The sequence below is a fragment of the Scyliorhinus torazame genome, chromosome 9 (genome assembly GCF_047496885.1).
Source record: "Scyliorhinus torazame isolate Kashiwa2021f chromosome 9, sScyTor2.1, whole genome shotgun sequence".
NCBI lineage: Eukaryota > Metazoa > Chordata > Chondrichthyes > Carcharhiniformes > Scyliorhinidae > Scyliorhinus > Scyliorhinus torazame.
Window position 1 is genome coordinate 50,330,255 of NC_092715.1, and position 20,225 is coordinate 50,350,479.

Below are 20,225 nucleotides of genomic sequence, written 5' to 3' on the forward strand. Positions count from 1 at the left end.
CAGCTCATTGTTTCTTGTATGCTATACAACTCATACCATACCGCGGGTAGAATGTAATGTTACAGTCATAGTTAAGGTGTAGAGAAAACTGGGCCACTGTATGTGACGTGTCATACTGTGTTGTGGTGGGGTTCATAGGATTGGTAGCGGAGGGAATGTGTCCAGGATGTTCAGATCAAAGCGGAAAAGGAGCAGGCCTATTAACTTCCTCCCAATCACTGTATTCTTGCACACGGCCTCGCCAAGTTCACCCCAATCTACCTCACCTTTCTCCAGATTCTTTGATTGTTCAGCTCCAAAGGTGCACATCAAATCCCTTCGGATCTCGGGTTAGGACTACAACAAACCTATCTCATGCTGACATCAGTGGTTAGTGCTTTGATGTCGAAAGGTTTTACTCATTTGATGCAACACTTATAGTTGCTTGTAAATTAGCACATTTCTTATTCAACCTTTACATTTTTTTCTGATGAGCTTCATTCACTAACAGCTCGTGCTTTTTCCAGATAAGCTTTCTCAGTTTCCATTTGGAATTTGCTCGTATGGACCTAATTCATCTGATTCTTTTGCACCTCTGTGAGAAAGTCTGATTTTTCTATTTCCATGTCTTCATTACATCTTAAATTTTCTATCTCCGTTTCTTTTAACTCTCGCATGGAACTAAGTATTGCGATAGTAGCCTCATGTTTAACCACACGTTTTCCTAACTTCTTCCCACTGTCTCTGTCCGACAAATCCCAGACTCTTTAATTATTTCCCAAAACAGTCTATCCACTTGGGCTATTCACGATTTAGGTGCTCCCCGAGTACTTTTTCCCATTCTGTCCGAGATTCAGCTATTCAATGATACTGGAGTTTACCATCATTGACTGTTTTTGAGGTCCGGCAACGATCTGGCAAAGAGGAAGAGAAGAGAGTGTCTCTCCTTAATCCTTTTAAACTCCTTCCCAGATATCTTTGTGTTGCTAACCTCCCATTTGGTCTCGCCTCGTCTACGCAGTTTGCTGAACACCCCTCAAGGCTGATTATTGGAGCTCACTTTTGTTATTAACCATTAGGCACTCTGACCTGTTATTCTAACAATTCTGCCTTCAACGTCAGTAGTTCGAACACGCCCTCAGAGTTAATTGGCTACCCAGTCCTTTGTTTATGCTCCCTTCACCCACTTAATCCTGGCCTTCACATGGGACTACTTCCTTCTTAATTCAAGCTGGGCGATTGAAATGTTTAACTCAGAACCAGGCCAATTAGTCTGAAGTTTAGACATATCCCATCTGGGGTGCCAATATGTTGTTGCTCTCTGCTATCATCAACTGACAACTCAGACAAATATTGATACTCATTGCAAATTTTATTTATACAACTTTTATTATTAACTCAGACTTTAGGTATGTGCTGATTTAAACAGTTACATAATTTTCAAACTCATGACTTAAATAAAAGTATACTAATGGAGAGAGAGAACTTGGCCAGGTTTGCTCTGGGGTGTACACTGTGAGCATCCAAACTCAAGTCTTCTCCTACAAATGTTGATCCCGGATGTTGCCATTGAAATCTCGAAGCTACTGCTTTTTATAAGGTTTAAGTTAAACAATCCTGTAGTTTCTAGGCATCATTCGACCTTGAGAGAGCCTTGTTCTCAATATTCCAAAACAGTGTTATGAGGTTTATAAGATGATCAGGGGCATAGATAGAGTGGACAGTCAAAGACAGTTCCCCGTGTGGAACAAACCATTACATAAATTCAAGGTGAATGGTGGAAGATATAGGGGGGGATGTCAGAGGTAGGTTCTTTACCCAGAGAGTAGTGGGGGCATGGAATGCACTGCCAGTGGAAGTAGTTGAGTAGGAAACATTAGGGACCTTAAAGTGGCTATTGGATAGGTGCATGGATTACGGTAGAATGATGGGGTGTAGATTAATTTGTTCTTAATCTGGGACAAAAGTGCGGCCCAACACAGTGGGCCGAAGGGCCTGTTCTGTGCTGTATTTTTCTATGTTCTATGTTCTATGAGTGAAATGTCCAGTTGCAAGTAATAATTATTTCTGGCCCCATGATGCTCTTTCTGCAGAGAGGCAATTTTTAACACAGACAGATCTGTTGGCCTCTTTTACCATCATACCTCACGGCACAATGTTAGCCATTGTCCTCTTTTACCATCATGCCTCACAGTACAATATTGGCCATCTTTCCCATCACTATGATCCAGGTAAACTCCAGTATCTGTGTAAATTGGTGTGATTATTTCAGACTTCTGAGAACCACAAGGCATAACACAATTCTTTCCCATATTGGTAAAATTTGATAAGAAGTGGAAAGAAGCAAAATCAAGTCACCAACAGAAACGTGTTGGTCCGATTGTAACAAAATGCAGTGACAGTACTTTGAGTTGTACAACGAAATAAACAGTTCTGTGTTAGGAAATAGTCAATTAGAAAAAACATAAAAGTGAAAAAACTGGACTGTTGCCTAGCAACAAAAGCCCTACAAGTCCCCTAAACTAGGGTGTAGGGCAAAAAGAAAGGCCCAGGAAGGCACTTAAGTCATGGAATAAGAACAGAAATCTGAACAAGGTCGTATTCAGTTAAGTTAAAGTACGAAGCAGAGGAAAAGGCTGATAATTAAGCAGTGAAAGTTTGGGGAGCAGAATCACGACAAAATGGATTTGCAAGAAGCTAAAAGATCTGAGGAAACTTCCAAAGGTTAGTCAATCCTTACTATGGACTTGTGAAGTAGTGGTGTTCTGTTGGTATGACTGAGTATCTGAGAGTGTGCATGGAAGGCAAAACTTGAATGCACAGCTGGTGATCAACAGCATCACCCACAGCTGCGGATTGGCCGGAGAGAGGAATGTCAGTAGGAGAGGTCAAAACCTTGGAAGTGGATCCTTGTTGAATATGTCCAAATGAAAGCATAGTTTGGGAGGAAAGTCTAAGGTGAGGCTTTTGACAAGGCCCCGTGTGGGAGACTGATCAAGAAGTTAAGAATTCACAGTATTTATGGTAATTTGGCAAATTGGATCCAAAATTGGCTTAGTGGTAGGAGGCAGAGAGTGATGGTGAAAGGCTGTTTTTACGACTGGAAGCCTGGGCGCGATTCTCCACTCCCACGCCGGTTGGGAGAATCGCCTGGGCCGCCAAAATTCCCCGGGACGCCGCCCTCCCGCGATTCTCCCAAGCGGCGGGAATGGCCCGGTCGAGTTTCGCGAGCCGCAGGCCGGAGAATCGCCGGAGACACCGAAAATGGCGATTCTCCGGCACCCCCGCTATTTTGAGGCCTGGATGGGTCGAGCGGCCAGGCCAAAATGGCGGGTTCCCCCCCGGCGCCGTCCACACCTGGTCGCTGCAGTCGTGAGCGGTACGTGAACGCTGGGGGGGCGGCCTGCGGGGGGGTGAGGGGGGATCCTGCACCGGGGGGTACCTCAGATGTGGGTTGGCCCGCGATCGGTGCCCACCGATCGTCGGGCCGTCCTCTCTGAAGGAGGACCTCCTTCCTTCCGCGGCCCCGCAAGATCCATCCGCCATCTTCTTGCGGGGCGGACTTAGAGAGGACGGCAACCACGCATGCGCGGGTTGGGGCCGGCAAACCCGCGCATGCGCGGATGACGCCCGTTGTGCGGCGCCGGCCGCATCATCTATGCGACGCCGCCTTTACGCGGGCGACAAGGCCTGGCGCGTGTAGATGACGCGGCCCCGATCCTGGCCCATTGTCAGGGCCTGAATCGGTCGGGACCGGGGCCGTTTCGTGCCGTCGCGAACCTCAACGGCGTTCACGACGGCGCGGCCACTTCGGCACGGGAGTGGAGAATCCCGCCCCCTGTGTCCAGCACTGTATGGCAGGAATCAGTGCTGGGTCCCTTGTTAATTTTATTGTTGATATCGCCATGAATGTGGGGTTATGATCAGTGAGTTTAGAGATAACACGAAAATTAGTGGTGTGGTAAATAGCCTTAGATTACAGGACAAGATGGGCTGATCAAATGGGCAGAACAGTGGCAAATGAAATCTAACTCTGAAAAGTGTAAGATGGTGTGTTTTGAGAGGACTAACAAGGTAAGGGAATACACAATGAACAGCACAATGCTAGGAAGTACAGAGGGCCAGGTGGATCTTGGTGTGCATGTCCATAGATCCCTGAAGACAGCAGGACAGGTAGATAAGGTGGTGAGGAAGTTATATGGGATACTGGCCTTTATTAACCGAGGCATAGAACATAAGAGCAGGGAGGTTAAGATGGAGCTGCATAGCACAGCTGGAGTACTGTGTGCAGTTCCTGTCACCACACTATAGGAAGGACGTGATTGCACAAGAGAGGGTGCAGAGGAGATTCACCAGGGTGTTGCCTGGGCTGGAGCATTTCAACTATGAAGAGAGGCCAGGGTTGTTTTCTTTGGAGCAAAGAAGGCCGAGGGGGGAACTGATTGAAGTTTACATAATTATGAGTTATGCAGATCGGGTAGATAGGAAGGAACTATTCCCCTTAGTAAAGGGGTCAATAACCAGGGGTATTGATTTAAAGTACGGGGCAGGAGATTCCGAGGGGATTTTAGGAAACACTTTTTCACCCCCAGGGTGGTGGGATCTGGAACTCACTGCCTGAGAGGGTGATGAGGCAGGAGCCCTCACAACATTTAAGAAGCATTTAGATGAGCACTTGAGATAGCGTACAAGGTTACGGACTAACTAGTGGAAAATGGGATTAGAATAGGTAGGTGCTTGATGGCTCCGACAGACACGATGGACCGGAAGGGCCCCCTTTCTGTGCTGTAATTCTATGACTGTGTGAGTTCTTCAAGAGTGGCGATTAAAATCCAAAATCAAAAGACAAAGCTTCTGTGAGACAGGTTGTCTCAAGGAGTGACAAATGTCGAGGGGGTGGGGCCAGTTGATGAGAAATCCATAGTAGTTGTTTTTTAAAATAAACTTAATAGAGTATCCAAATCATTTGTTTTTCCAATGAAGGAGCAATTTAGCCCCTTGGTTTCCATGAACTGTATTTACTGTGAACATTAGAGTATAGGATATACTTTGTAACATGTGCTATCCTTACAAATCTGTACATATCTGCAAAGGTGTAGTTGGGGTGAAGGTGCAGTGTACCATAGTTCATCTTTTCTTGTTTAATAAATGTTTTAGTCTTTTGTTAAACTTTCATCAACAGAATCTGTGACTGTTCAGTGACTGCCCTCCATATTTCTAAACATAAAGTTGGAATCTATCAAGCAAAGATCCATCAATAATTTTAAAAAATTAAAGTTTTTACTTTACACTGTACACAGAGAAAAAAAATTGATGAGACGGTAAGAGTTTATATGCCCCACTTTGCTCCTGCCTCTACCCCCTCTTCCACTCTTCTGCTATTTTATGGGTCTTATTCTAGGCCCTTTCTTTCACCGGAGGTGGTTTGTTTGGTGTTTGTCTTTTTTTTGTGGCTTTGTGTTGGGCCATCTGATCCCCATGTCGGTCTCTCTCTGGGCTCCCCCTTGGGGTTTCATCCGGTTTCTTCAACCCCCCCCCCCCACCCATTGTTCCCTCCCTCCCTCCCTCCCCCCTCGTTCCTGTCAGCATTCTGTGGCCCCGGTGACTCCTGAGCGCCCCTGTCCCGTTCTATCAGTTGTAGGCTTCGAGCAGGTCTTGGAACAGGCTGATGACTGGCCTCCATGCTTTGTGGAAGCCATTTTCACATCCTCGGATGGTGTGCTTGATCTTCTCCAGATGGAGAAATCCCGATAGGTCTGCCAGCCAATCCGCAGCTGTGGGTGATCCTGTTGATCACCAGCTGAGCAGGATTATACGGTGGGCGATTAGGGAAGCAAAAGCAAGGCCGTCAGCCCTCTTCCCCATACAAAGTTCTTGCTGATCCGATACTCCGAAGACTGCCACTCTCGGGCAAGGCTCCATCCTTACACCCACAAGCTAAGACATTGTCCAGATCTCGCCAAGTTTGGGTCATGCCCTGAACATGTGGGCGTGGTTGGCCGGGCCTCCCTGATACTGTTCACATTTTTCCTCCAATTCCGAGAAGAACCTGCTCATTCGGGTTCTTGTAGGGTGTGGTCTTTGCACCACCTTAAACTGCATAAGGCCCTGTTCAGTGCTTCGCTCCAGAGTCCCCACCCTACTTCCGTCCCTAACTCTTCCTCACATTTCTCCCTGGTTCTGTCCAGTGGGGAGCGTGTCCTTTCTAAAAGTCATCCATATATGTTGCCGATGTTCCTCTTTCCCAGACTATCTGCGTCCAGTAATTCCTCCAACATTGTGTCTCTCGGGGCCCAAGGGTACCACGTTGTCTCCTTGCAAATGGCGGAGATCCTCTCTGTTCGGTAGTTCCAGTCTCTCCGTCAGCTCTTCTAAGGTCGCTAGTCTGTCCCTTGTGCAAAAGTCCCGAACTGTCAGTGTCCTCCCCGTCCTGTCTCCACCCCCTAAAGGTTGTGTCTAGCGTGGCTGGTGGAAACCTGTGGCTGTCACAGATGGGGGTAGTGGGGCTGCCTCATCTGGTTCCAGGTTCTTCGTGTTGCTCCTACCACTGGGCTGGTTAATGGGGATGGGAGTGCTCTTGTGGCGAGGGCCCGGAGTGTCGTCCCAGTATAGGAGGACTCCTCCATTCTCACCCATTCCGTGCTTGGTTCCTTCACCCATCCCATCACTCCCTCACTGTGGCTGTCAGTGGTAACATTGCCAGTTCGGGGGGGCCAGGCCTCCCATGCTTCTTCTCCTATCCATCATTAATAACACCAACATCCTGGGGGTTACCATTGATCAGAAAATGAAGTGGGCTAGCTATATAAGTACTGTGGAGCAGGCCAGAGGCTAGGAATCCTGCAGCAAGTAACTCATCTCCTCACTGCCCAAAGCCTGTCAACCACCTACAAGGCACAATCAGGAGTGTGATAGAATACTCTCCATTTGCCTGGAAGAGTGCAGCACCAACAACACTGAAGAAGCTCGACACCATCCAGGAAAAAGCAGCCCGCTTGATTGCCATCCGTTCCACAAATATTTAAACCCTCCACCATCGACGCACAGTAACAGCAATGTGTACCATCTACAAGATGCACTGCAGGAACTCACCAAAGCTCCTTAGGCAGCACCTTCCAACCCTGTGACCATACCATCTAGAAGGGCAAAGGCAGCAGATACCTGGGAACCTCACCACCTGGAGGTTCCCCTCTGAGTCACTCACTATCCTGACTTGGAAATATATCGCCGAACTGTCGCTGGGTCAAAATCCTGGGACTCCCTCCCTAATAGCACAGTGGGTGTACCTACACCACATGGGCTGCAGCGATTCAAGGCGGCAGCTCCACCACCACCTTTCCAAGGACAATTGGGGATGGGCAGCAAATGCTGTCATTGCCAGCAAATCCCATACCCCATAAAAATTAATTTTACAAAGCTGGGATCATAACATGTGCAAGAAATTCCATGGCAATCATTTCAGTGACATATTTTAATCAGGAAAAGCACCATTTTTCAAGAACCTGATCATTACAAAGTGAAATTGACAAGTTTTTTAAAATTCACAATCCAGATATGAATTAAACTTTTTTTCACAGACAGAAAAAAAATTTTCACCCTGATATGGCGGCCATACATATTCTTAACATAACAGTTACATTAATGGTAATTATATGTGCTTGAATGCTAGTTTAACTCATTCAATTCCAGTATGCACATCAGATGGGAGCTGCACTGCTGGGCAAAGTTCTCCCTTTTCCTGGCTTTTTGTCCCAATTCTAGCAAGAATCCACCCATTGGCTAGATTTTGCAGTCAGCAACGTAGGGATAGCCCTCACTACTGACCTTGAGTAAAGCTGCCCACATGGATTAAGCAGGCTCAAGAGCTTCAATTTTCACTACTTGTAAGCACACCTGAACCTGGCACCATCTATAGCATCCAACAACAGTGAGGTCACCAAGCAAGTTGAGCAGCCAATCACCTGAAAGCAAAGTTCAATGTCTGCTCATTTCAGCCTTCTTGGACTGATTAATTTGTATTTATTCAAAAGAAGTACCATGCTGTCTGTGTTTTCTGTTGTGAAAGTGTTTTTTGCCGCACATCAAGTGTTCAACTACATTATCAAACGAAGCAGGAGAAAACTGTTACTGATGGAACAGACAACATTGAATCGATCAAAAAGGCAGTTGCAGGATATGGGAATATTTTGAAATGCTTAAGTATAAGTAACGATCAAGCCACAGAACGAAATGACAAAACTGCACAATGCACTGCAAAAAAAACCCAGAAAGCCGTTTACTGATGGAGAATATCGAGTTAGAAAGCTCAGAATTTCGGACATCGTATGATTAGAGAGCTGGGAAGTGTATTTGAAGCTACCGAGAGATACCATGTGGCTTCTGACCTGCTGGACATCCCTGCCAGTGAAATGTAACTGTTTGAAGAAAATTGACTTGCACTGCTTTCCGCATTTGGATTCGCAAACCTGTGAGATCAGGTATTTTCGCACATGAGGTCAGCCCGCTGTACCCCTTGGATCTGATCCCGCAGAAGCCTGTGTGCAGTATCGAAACATGCGCCGGACATTGGAAAACTCAGCAACGAAAAACAAGGGCAAGGTTGACACTAAGCATGCAGGTACAGCAGGCGGTAAAGAACGCAAATGATATGTTGGCATCTCTAGTGAGAGGATTTGAGTACAGGAGCAGGGATGGCTTGCTGCAATTATACAAGGCCTTGATAATACCACACCTAGAATATTGTGTGCAGTTTTGGTCTCCTTATCTGAGGAAGGATGTTCTTGCTATAGAGGGAGTGCAACAAAGGTTTACCAGACTGATTCCTGGAATGGCGAGACTGATGTATGAGGAGAGATTGAGTCGGTTAGGATTGTATAAGTTCGTAACCCGGAAATTGGTCCAACGCTTTGACTTGGAATATGACATGGAGTGAAATGGACCTATTATATAAAATTGTGCCATCAAGGTGCAGCATTATTCCATATTTAATCATAGTAGCATGAATTTCTGGCTTAATTCCTTCCTATCTTGCCAGTGGGTCTATCAGATGGACAATGAGCATCCCTATCTGCTCACTCATTGGAGAGAGAATGTAGGGACAAGGCAACAGTTAGTATATAGTGCCGTGCAGTGTGAATAGAGGATTCTGAGCAAGTTTAGTGGTGGCATGGTAGCACAATAGCACAGTGGTTAGAACAGCTATGGAGACTTCCGGGTGCGGCTATGCAGAGCTAGGTCGCATATTCGGCAGCTCCTGCTTGGAACGGACTTTTGGGCTCTTTTACAGGGCCCCCACGGCATTTGTTTGACATTTCCCGGTGTGGGAAGAAGGCTGCAATATTCCCCCGACAGTGTCCCCCAAAAAGGGTATGTCTCTGGGTTGCCAGACACGGCAGAAACAGTAAAACATTTGGCTGCAACTGCAGGATAAACAGGGCCTCTTCCAGCATGCAGGCGGGGGAAGGGCAAGCTTAAAGCTGCAAGCTGACCTGAGGGCCTGTATCAAAGGTGAATTCTAGCAGCAGAGGGAACAACTGTGAAAAGACCTCATCAAGGCCACTGAAGGGACTTCCGGTTGTGGTGATGCCTAGCTAGCCGCACGCTTCGGCGGCTCCAGCTCCGACGGACCTTCGGGCTCTTTTAAGAGCCCCAACGGGGAATTTTTCGACGACGCAACCCAGTGTGGGGTGTGTGAGAAGGGAGTCCCCCCCAAACGAAGGAGGAAAAAACCGGCGGCGGCGGCTGCAGCGTGAGGAATCGTCGACCAAAGGGTCAGAAAGAGAGAAGTACAAGATGGCGGCGGAGAAAGCGCAGGCGACATGGGGGCCTGAGCAGGATGAAATTGTGAGACGGTGCGTGGAGCTGCTGAAGAGGGAGGTGCTGACCCCGTTGCTACAGGCAATTGAGGGGCTCACGGAGACATTAAAGACCCAGGAGACAGATCTCCGCGTGGTGGAGCAGAATGTGACAGATATTGAGGACGAGATCCTGGGCCTGGCGGTTAAGACACAGACGCACGAGGCACTTCATAAAAAGTGTACTGAAAGGATCGAAGCCCTAGAAAATGGAGCGCGAAGGAAGAACCTTCGGATACTGGGTCTCCCTGAGGGTGTGGAAGGAGTGGACTGTGGAGCGTACGCAAGTACGATGCTGAGCTCACTGATGGGTGCTGAGGCCCCTACGGGCCCCTTGGAGGTGGAGTGGGCAAATCGGATTCCGGCGAGAAGACCAAAAGCGGGAGAACCACCCAGGGCGATAATCGTGCGATTTTACCGCCTTAAGGATAGAGAAGAGGTCCTGAGATGGGCTAAAAAGGTGCGGAGTAGCAGATGGGAGAATGCAGTGGTACGGGTATACCAGGATTGGAGTGCGGAGGTGGCGAGAAGGAGGGCGAGCTTCAACCGAGCCAAAGAGGTGTTGCATAAAAGGAAGGTGAAGTTCGGGATGCTGCAGCCGGCAAGACTATGGGTCACATATCAGGAGAGACACCATTATTTCGAAACGGCGGAGGAAGCATGGACCTTCATCAAAGAAGAGAAATTGGTTCGGAACTGAGGGACTGATGCTGCAGGAAATGTTATTGTTAATGTTATGGTTGAAGTTAATTGAGAAGTAAATTGGGAAGGGGGGAGACATTGGGGAAATGTGGGCGCCGGTGAGGGGGGAAAGACGGGACATAGTTGGAGAATGGGGAAGGGGAGGGGGAGGGGAAAGGGAGCTGCGCCATAAGAGGCGGGTCAGGTAAAGGGATGTTCCCGCGCCAGAAAGAATAAGGCGGGAAGACAGGCGCAAGGCGGATGGGAGTTCCCCACACGGGGGGGTCGAGGAGTGAGCAGGAGTAGCCGGGGTCAGTTGAAGTCAGCTGACTTACGGAAGTAATATGGGGGGAGCAATCATGCTAGAAAGAGATCTAGCGGGGAGGGGGGGAGGGAGGGGGAGAGGGGGGGGACAACTGGGTTGCTGCTGCGGAAATCCAAAAGGAAATGGCTAAAGAGTGGGTGGGCGGGGATGGTGTGCGACGCTGGGGGAGCGAGCGGGAGCGCGGAGGCGGGATATGGGACTGGCCTAGAGAAGGTAATGGCTAGTCGACACGGGAGGGGGGCAGGTAGCCCCCTAGTGAGGCTGATCACGTGGAACGTGAGAGGCCTGAACGGACCGATAAAAAGGGCCCGAGTGCTCGCGCATTTGAAAGGACTAAGGGCAGACGTGGTTATGCTCCAAGAGACGCACCTAAAGGTGGCGGACCAAGTTAGGCTAAGGAAAGAATGGGTGGGACAGATGTTCCACTCAGGACTGGACGCAAAGAATAGAGGGGTGGCCATTTTGGTGGGGAAACGGGTAGCATTTGAAGCAAAGAACATCGTAGCAGATAGCGGAGGTAGATATGTAATGGTGAGTGGCAGGCTGGAGGGAATGAAGGTCGTGTTGGTTAATGTGTATGCCCCAAACTGGGACGATGCGGGATTTATGAGACGGATGCTGGGGCGTATACCGGACCTGGAGGTAGGAAACTTGATTTTAGGAGGGGACGTTAATACGGTGCTGGACCCGGGGCTAGATAGATCCAGCTCAAGGACCGGAAGAAGGCCGGCAGCGGCCAAGGTACTTAAGGGGTTTATGGACCAAATGGGGGGAGTGGATCCATGGCGATTTCTTAGACCTAGGGCTAGGGAGTTTTCCTTCTTCTCCCATGTCCATAAAGTGTACTCCCGGATAGATTTTTTTGTTTTGGGAAGGTCGTTGATCTCTAGGGTGGAAGAAGCTGAGTACTCAGCCATAGCGGTTTTGGATCATGCCCCACATTGGGTGGACCTGGAATTAGGAGAGGAAAGGGAGCAGAGAACACTCTGGCGATTAGATGTGGGACTGATGGTGGATGAGGGAGTGTGTGCAAGAGTGCGGGGGTGTATTGAGAGATACCTGGAGGTCAATGACGACGACGAGGTCCCTGTGGGAGTGGTATGGGAAGCACTAAAAGCGGTGGTCAGAGGAGAGCTGATCTCCATTGGGGCCCACAAAAGGAAAACAGAGGCCAAGGAAAGGGAAAGATTACTGGGGGAGATTTTAAGGGTGGATAGGGAATTTGCAGAGATCCCGGAGGAGGAATTGTACTGGGAGAGGAGACGACTCCAGACGGAATTTGACCTTCTGACCACCAGAAAGGCGGAGGTACTGTGGAGGAAGGCACAGGGGAGGAGGTATGAATATGGGGAAAAGGCTAGTCGCCTGTTGGCTCATCAATTGCGAAAGAGGGTAGCAGCGAGGGAGATAGGAGGAATTAGAGACGAAAGGGGAGACACGGTGCGAAGGGCAGGAAAGATAAATGAGGTGTTCAAGACCTTCTATGAGGAACTGTATAGGTCTCAACCCCCAGAGGGAGAGGAGGGGATGCGGCAGTTCCTGGACCAATTGAGGTTCCCGAAAGTGGAGGAGCGGGGGGTGGTAGGCCTGGGGGCACCGATTGGGGTGGACGAGGTTATTAAGGGACTGGGAAGCATGCAAGCAGGGAAGGCCCCAGGACCAGACGGGTTCCCGGTGGAGTATTACAGAAAATATGTGGACTTGTTGGCCCCGTTGATGGTGAGGATGTTCAATGAGGCCAGGAAAGGGGGGACTCTACCCCCGACGATGTCGGAAGCGACGATATCGTTAATTTTGTAGAGGGATAAAGATCCGTTGCAGTGCAGGTCCTATAGACCCATTTCATTATTGAACGTGGACGCCAAATTGTTGGCAAAGGTACTGGCATCGAGGATAGAGGACTGTGTCCCGGGGGTGGTGCACGAAGACCAGACAGGGTTCGTAAAAGGGAGACAACTGAATGTTAACGTGCGACGACTATTAGGGGTGATAATGATGCCCCCAGTGGAGGGGGAGGCAGAGATAGTGGCGGCAATGGACGCAGAGAAGGCATTTGATAGGGTGGAGTGGGAGTATTTATGGGAAGTGTTAAGGAGGTTTGGGTTTGGGAACGGGTTTATTAGCTGGGTTAGACTTTTTTATGGGGCTCCAACGGCAAGCGTAGTTACAGGTCGACATAGATCGGAGTATTTCCGACTATATAGGGGAACAAGACAGGGATGCCCGCTGTCTCCATTGTTGTTCGCGTTGGCAATTGAACCTCTGGCCATGGCGTTGAGAGACTCCAGGAAATGGAGAGGGGTGATTAGAGGGGGAGAAGAACACCGAGTCTCGTTATACGCGGATGACCTATTGTTATACGTGTCGGACCCAGCGGGGGGGATGATAGAGGTTATGCAAATTTTGAGGGGGTTCGGGGATTTCTCGGGGTATAGGCTAAACATGGGGAAGAGTGAATTATTTGTGATACATCCAGGGGACCAGAGTAGAGAGATAGAAGGCTTGCCTCTAAGGAAAGTGGAAAGAAACCTCCGATACCTGGGGATTCAGATCGCTAGGAGGTGGGGAACCTTGCCAAGACTTAATCTGACACGGTTGGTAGAACAAATGGAGGAGGACTTCAAGAGGTGGGACATGCAGCCTCTATCGCTGGCGGGCAGGGTGCAAGCAATTAAGATGATGGTCCTCCCGAGGTTCTTATTTGTATTTCAATGTCTCCCTATACTAATCACCAAGACCTTTTTTAATAAAATAGACAGGAGCATCACGAGCTTCGTGTGGGCAGGGAAAGTTCCGAGAGTAAGGAGGGGGTTCCTTCAGCGTAGTAGGGACAGAGGAGGATTGGCACTACCGAACTTGGGCGATTACTATTGGGCCGCCAATGTGGCTATGATACGTAAATGGATGATGGAGGGTGAGGGAGCGGCGTGGAAAAGACTGGAGAGAAAGTCCTGTAAAGGGACGAGTTTAAAGGCGCTGGTGACGGCGCCGCTACCGATCTCACCTAAAAAGTTTACCACAAACCCGGTGGTGGCGGCAACATTGAATATCTGGGGACAGTGGAGGCGACAGAGAGGGGTGCGGGGAGCCCTGGTGGGGTCCCCAATCAGGAACAACCATAGGTTCGCCCCAGGAAGAATGGATGGAGGATTTCAGAGCTGGTACCAGTTGGGAATTAGGAGGGTGGGAGATTTATTTATAGATGGGACTTTTGCGAGCTTGGGAGCATTGGAGGAAAAGTATAAGTTGCCCCGGGGAAATTTCTTGAGATATATGCAGGTGAGGGCATTTACTAGACAACAGGTGAGGGAATTTCCGTTGCTCCCGACACAGGGGATACAGGACAGGGTGCTTTCAGGGGTGTGGGTCGGAGAGGGCAAGGTGTCAGAGATTTACCGAGAGATGAGGGAAGAGGGGGAGGAGTCGGTGGGCGAACTAAAAGGAAAGTGGGAAGAAGAGCTAGGGGAGGAGATAGAGGAGGGTCTGTGGGCTGATGCCCTAAGCAGGGTAAATTCCTCTTCCTCATGCGCCAGGCTTAGCCTGATTCAATTTAAGGTGCTACATAGAGCACACATAACGGGAGCAAGATTGAGCAGGTTCTTTGGAGTGGAGGACAAATGTGGGAGGTGTGGCGGGAGCCCGGCAAACCACGCACATATGTTTTGGGCGTGCCCGGTATTGGAAGGGAGTGACGGGAGTGATTTCGCGGGTTGTGAAGGCCCAGGTCAAACCAGGCTGGGGGTTAGCTCTATTTGGAGTTGCTGAAGAGCCGGGAGTGCAGGAGGCGAAAGAGGCCGACGTTGTGGCCTTTGCGTCCCTAGTAGCCCGGCGCAGGATCCTACTCATGTGGAAGGAGGCGAAACCCCCCGGACTGGAGGCCTGGGTAAATGATATGGCGGGGTTCATTAAACTGGAGCAGATAAAGTTTGCCCTGAGAGGATCGGCTCAAGGGTTCACCAGGCGGTGGCAGCCATTTCTCGACTACCTAGGGGAACGTTAGAGGGAAGACAGATGACCAGCAGCAGCAACCCAGGGGGAAGATGGGGAGGGGGGGGGGGTTAGTTTAGTTTAGGTCAAAGATAAAGGGGTTTTGTGACTTGTGTATTGTTAAAAATTTCTGTATTGTTATTGTTGTGTTTGCTTTGTAAGAGGGGAAAAATTGTTGTTTGGGAAAACAATTTCAATAAAACATATTTTAAAAAAAAGAACAGCTATGGAGAGAGAGCGGGTAAATGGAGTTGAAATCAGCCATGATATGACTGGTGGAGTGGACTCGATGGGCCGAATGGCCTTACTTCCACTCCTATGTCTTATGGTCTTATAGCTCCAGGGTCCCAGATTCGATTCCCGGCTTGGGTCACTGTCTGTGCAGAGTCTGCACGTTCTCCTCGTGTCTGCGTGGGGTTCCTCCAGGTGCTCTGGTCTCCTCCCACAGTCCAAAGATGTGCAGGTTAGGTGGGTTGGCGATGATAAATTGCCCTTAGTGTCTAAAAGAAAAGTTAGGTGGGGTTACTGGGATAGGGTGGAGGTGTGGGCTTAGGTAGGGTGCTCTTTCCAAGGGCCGGTGCAGACCTGATGGGTCGAATAGTCTCCTTTTGCACTGTAAATTCTATGATTCTGAATCCTTTGCTAAATGGCTTTCTTGAATAAAGATAGAAGGAAGATCCACTTTACCCAAATGATTGGCGTCTTGACATTCCAAGGAAAGCAGTGTTCTGGGGCAGTTTGAATGCTGGACAGCATTAAATAACCATTTGTTGCTGCCATCTGATCAACGTTAGGAATTATCATGTCCAGGAAGGACATCAGGAGTTTAGGTAGTTTTAAAGTCAGCGTCACACAGGATATCAAGTAGGAGTGAGATGAGATCAATAACTTTCATCCTTTATGTAGTTTCAACGTAGAAAAATATCCCACCGTGCTTCACAGGAGCCCCAATCGGAAAATGAGAACACCAAGTCAAGGTAGAAGAAATTAGGAGGAGAGATCAAAGGTTTCTTCAAAGAGCTATGATTCAAGGAGTATCTTAGAGAAGGAGTGGCAGGTAATGAAGCAGAGGAACTTAAGAAAAAGGTTCCAGAGTGTGGAGCCAAGAAGGATAAATGCACTGCCGCTTAGGTAGAGAGGGGATGCACAAACGGTTAGAATCAGAGGAGAAACATGATTGTCGCTTCTAGGTGTGTTTGGGAGGTGCTCAACTGTTGTGTCATTTGGATTATAATATTGATATTGAACTCAAAAAGAATCACTTCAAGGCATTCAGCAGGGAGCCCATCAAACCTTTATGCTTTGACAGTATAACGGCATGTTATTAGCATATCCCAAAATAATACTACGATAATCCTGCCAAAAATCACACATGTTAAAAATTGAATTTCATTTAAAAATGTAACTAAAACTCATTAGAGAAATACCCAGGCCAGTGTTAATATCAATATGGTGACACCAACTTTTCCATTGTAAGCTAAATTTGCATTGCTATTCAGCATCGACTCCACTTGGGACCAGGTGCCATTGTTTGGCAATGGGTTGATTCCAGCAACGTGACACATGACATTGTACACATCAACCACCCGAATCGGAGGTACCGTGTAGTTCATTCTGAAATCTGAACAGTACAAAAACTGAGTTAGTTGTGAAATTTCACTCTACATATTAAAGTTTTGACCACCGCCAAAACTGCGATCCATAGTCCATAAAAAGTGATCATCTTACAATATTGAAATTCAAGATATGTTCTGGTGAAAAAATTGTTTTCATATGCATGCAAGGAATTGCTTTGACAGACTTTGATGTGAACAATATTTACCAAGATTGTTTCTCACTTTGCTTTCATATTAGATGTAAATGTGCTGGTTATTTGGACCAGCAGGCATGAAGAATTGCCGATTTATTTCACTGTCACTCACCCAGCAGGAATGTGGATGGGATCTTGTGCTTGAATTGGAAAGATCAAATTCTGAGGAGTTAAAACAAGGCTGGAAGATTTGCGTAACTTTACCTAGAGGAAGGCATTTCCAGGAAAATCCGCACTCTGAATACAGTTGTGGAATTAATAATTTCCAGACTGGGAAAGGAATAGATTGGAATGAAATTCTGGGAAGCTAAGAATCATTTTGGACTGATTCAGAAAAAATGAATGTCTACATAGAAGACAGTATAATGTATTTTAATGTAATGTATGAGGGTTTTTTCATTTGAATTGAAAGTTCTGTTCTGTAGTTTGAAGAATAAGTTGCCTGCAAAAATAATGTTTAGTCAACAGCGCTTTTAGTATGTTTGTTACAGTAAATATCTTAAAACACAAAATCATGTCATGTTATCCTTTCAGCGATCAATTACAAATTCAAATTTCACTTTTTTTATATTATCCATCTCAAAGGGGATCATAACAAATGAGGTTTATCTGGGATTTTGAATCTATAGGCTGCGACAAGTAAACTGGATTTCACAAGAGTTGAAATGAACAAGATTTTACAGTGACTTTTGTGTATTCATTGTAAAGTTAAAATGGCTATATATATTGTTAAAGCTTGCTTGAAAGAGAGAGCATGGGCACTATTTTGCCACTTCGATGAGCCTGGCGTGATCTTGCTGCATTGGGTGTATCACGGAGAGATGCCCAAATCAGGCTTCACTCCGGGTTCAAAAATGCACTCAAGACACCCGACCCGCAGCGCCCAGCGCGATCTAGATCACACTCTCACTGGTGGTGAGGGACAAGGCAAGGCAGTGTCTTGGCACTCCCCCCCCCTAACACCCGGTACCCTGGCAATGCCAACCTGGCACCATGACAGTGCCAATCTGGCAATGCGTGGGTGCGAAGTTGGCAGTGTTAAGGTGCCAGAGACACTTCTGGGTGCCAGGCTGGCAGTGAAGGGTGCTAGGTTGACACTGCCAAGGGTCAGGGCCTGAGGGGGGTCATACTCATGAAAGGGGGGAGTGATGGGTGGTTCTGAAGCGTGGGGGTTCTGTAGGGGGTATGAAGGGGCTTCATAAAGTTTGGAGGGGAGCCTGAAAGGAGGGGACCCTCAACGACCCTATAGCAGGGTGTTCTCACTCGGGGGGGCATAATGCCCATGTCTGCGGGGGGTGGCACTGTCCATTGGTGGGGAATGTGGGGAGCCCTCAAGCTCACTTGAAATCGGGGCACACTTTCAAAATGGCAGGTTCAAGTCCCCACAGCTGAAAACATTTCCAAGTGTGGGCTAGACCGGGGAGAAACTCCCTAAAGCCCCCAAAAATGACCAAGAGTGGGATTCCCCGGCTGTGCCCGCCCGGTGACCGGAAATTCCCGCCCGAGGTCAATGGTCCGCATCCTCTCTGTGGCAATCTCGCGGCAGGCCGGGCAGCGAAATCCAGCCCCAAGTGTGGATTCCCTGTGACGGGAAACACCCCACCAAACGCGGCCAAAATGTAATTCTTTGGGTGAACCGCGCCCCTTGTCTTTCTTTCCTTGTCTTGCATCAGTTAACGAAGGCTAATTTAAAAATAGTGGCAGGAATGTCAGAAATGGATTTATCAGTAGGCACAAAAAAAGCAAAGATATTGAGATGTGGCTCAACATTTGAACCTTAAGTAAAAGGCAATCCAGATATAATGGAGATTGAGTTGGCTGGGAGTCAGTTACAAATTGAGCAACTTGTACTCAATAGAGAAAGAGAAATCAAAAAACCCTCACTAAAAAGAGGGGGAAAAGGAGAAAGGGAAATGTGAAAACTTGGAATTAGAATTCCAAAGGGAGGGTGGGATTCTCCGTCCAGTGACACCAGAATCGCGAAACACGATTGGGCGTAGAATCTCGCTGGAGACGAAAATCGTGGCCGGTGCCGGGCGCCCAGCAGAATGTCATGCTCCGGTGCCTCATCATTACGGTGTATTCTACTCCGTAAACGCCTTTGGCATATCATTAATGGGCCCAACCCAGTATTCTCTGGGGCCTCCACGATGCTCCACCTCTGCCAGGACGAATTACCGATGGTGAGGTTCACTTGTGGTTTTAAAAAGCAGGTAACAGGCACCTAGCTGCTGAGAGAGAGGAGGTAGGTCATGATACCAGAGGCACACCCTGGACTGCCGGTCCACCCCAGGACTGGTGTGTCCAGGCACGGCCTACCGTTGCCGTAGCCTGCAAGGTCACCTTGCTGCACACCCTACTGACCACCACTGTGGCCCACAGTTGCGCAGAGTGACACCGGCCATTTGGGTGCCCCCACTCCATCAACCCCGTGCTCCAACATATCTCCCCCCACCCCCGTCACGACCAGGCACCACCTTGTCGGCGTGGCATCATATGGCCCACCCAAGGGGGTCACCCACAGTATCCCCTACAGCAGGGCACCGGATAGGGGCCGCAGAGCATATCGGTGGGTAGGGCCAGCCACCGGTACCTCTGCCAGGAGCTATGGCTGCCGAGGACAAAAGCCCCCATGGTGCCGGGCACTGACAGGGCCAGGAGTGTGGTGTGGAGGACAGAGCACCAGGGGGAACAGCCGGGGTTGGGTGTAGGGATGGGAGAGAAGGGAGGGGAACATGCAGGGGCAGGAGCTGCAGTGCAGGTAGCGGCCACCGTAAAGCCCTGGTTGTGTACAGGCGTACGCACCATGCTAATATGTCTGCCTTTCACCCCCTGCAGACAATGCACTTTGGAATTCAACCAGGAATGGTTGACATCATCCTAGCTGCTGCAGCCCTGGGGATTCACTGAGGCTGTACGAGCAGGATGGTCTCGGGGAGGACCCTGCATACCAGGAGCTTGCCCCAGAGGATCAGGAACGAGCCGGTGAGGATGGAGCCGCCCAACAGGCCGAGGAGGAGTTGGAAAGGAAGCGCCGCATCTGCCAGATCATGGCGCACCTGGAACCGCGGAAGTATGTGGGAGGACACCTGCTTCCGGTGGCTGTCAAGATGATATTCGCCCTGAACCTTTACTGCACAGGGTACTTTCAGGCGCCGTGTGCAGACCTGCCTGGGAACTCGCAGACCTCGGTGCACAGGTGCATCCGTGCCTACTCACCACAATATATCAGCTTATATGTGGACCGAGACCATCAGGATGCCCGGGCAGCGGGGTTCATCGCCATCGCCAGGATGCCCCAGATCCAGGCGATGACCCACTGTGAGCACCGGCTCATGACGGGCTAGTCTTGACAAGCCAAAAGTGGTTCCACTCGATGAACGTGCAGCTGGTGTATGACCATGAGCTGCACGTCTGCAACCGATACCCGGGCAGCGTGCACGGCGCCTTCATCCTGGCACACTTTATTGTTCCTGACACCTTTGAGGTGCACCCCCGGGTGAGGGGTTGGCTCCTGGGTGACAGGGATTATCCGCTGCAGCCGGGGCTGATGACATCTATACAGAAGCCACAGACCAACACCGAAACT

The 20,225-nt window shown here is 49.0% G+C and overlaps 1 protein-coding gene across 2 annotated transcripts in view; it reads right to left on the minus strand.

Moving 5' to 3' along the window:
• Positions 1-1,332: 1,332 nt before the first annotated feature.
• The window catches only part of enpp6 (ectonucleotide pyrophosphatase/phosphodiesterase 6), a 111,014-nt gene continuing 92,121 nt past the window's right edge, over positions 1,333-20,225 (minus strand). For both annotated transcript variants that reach the window (XM_072515863.1, XM_072515862.1), the window contains one exon: positions 1,333-16,447. In XM_072515863.1, the coding sequence (XP_072371964.1) occupies positions 16,242-16,447 (206 nt within the window). In that variant the 3' untranslated portion in view covers positions 1,333-16,241. The remainder of the gene's footprint in view (positions 16,448-20,225) is intronic.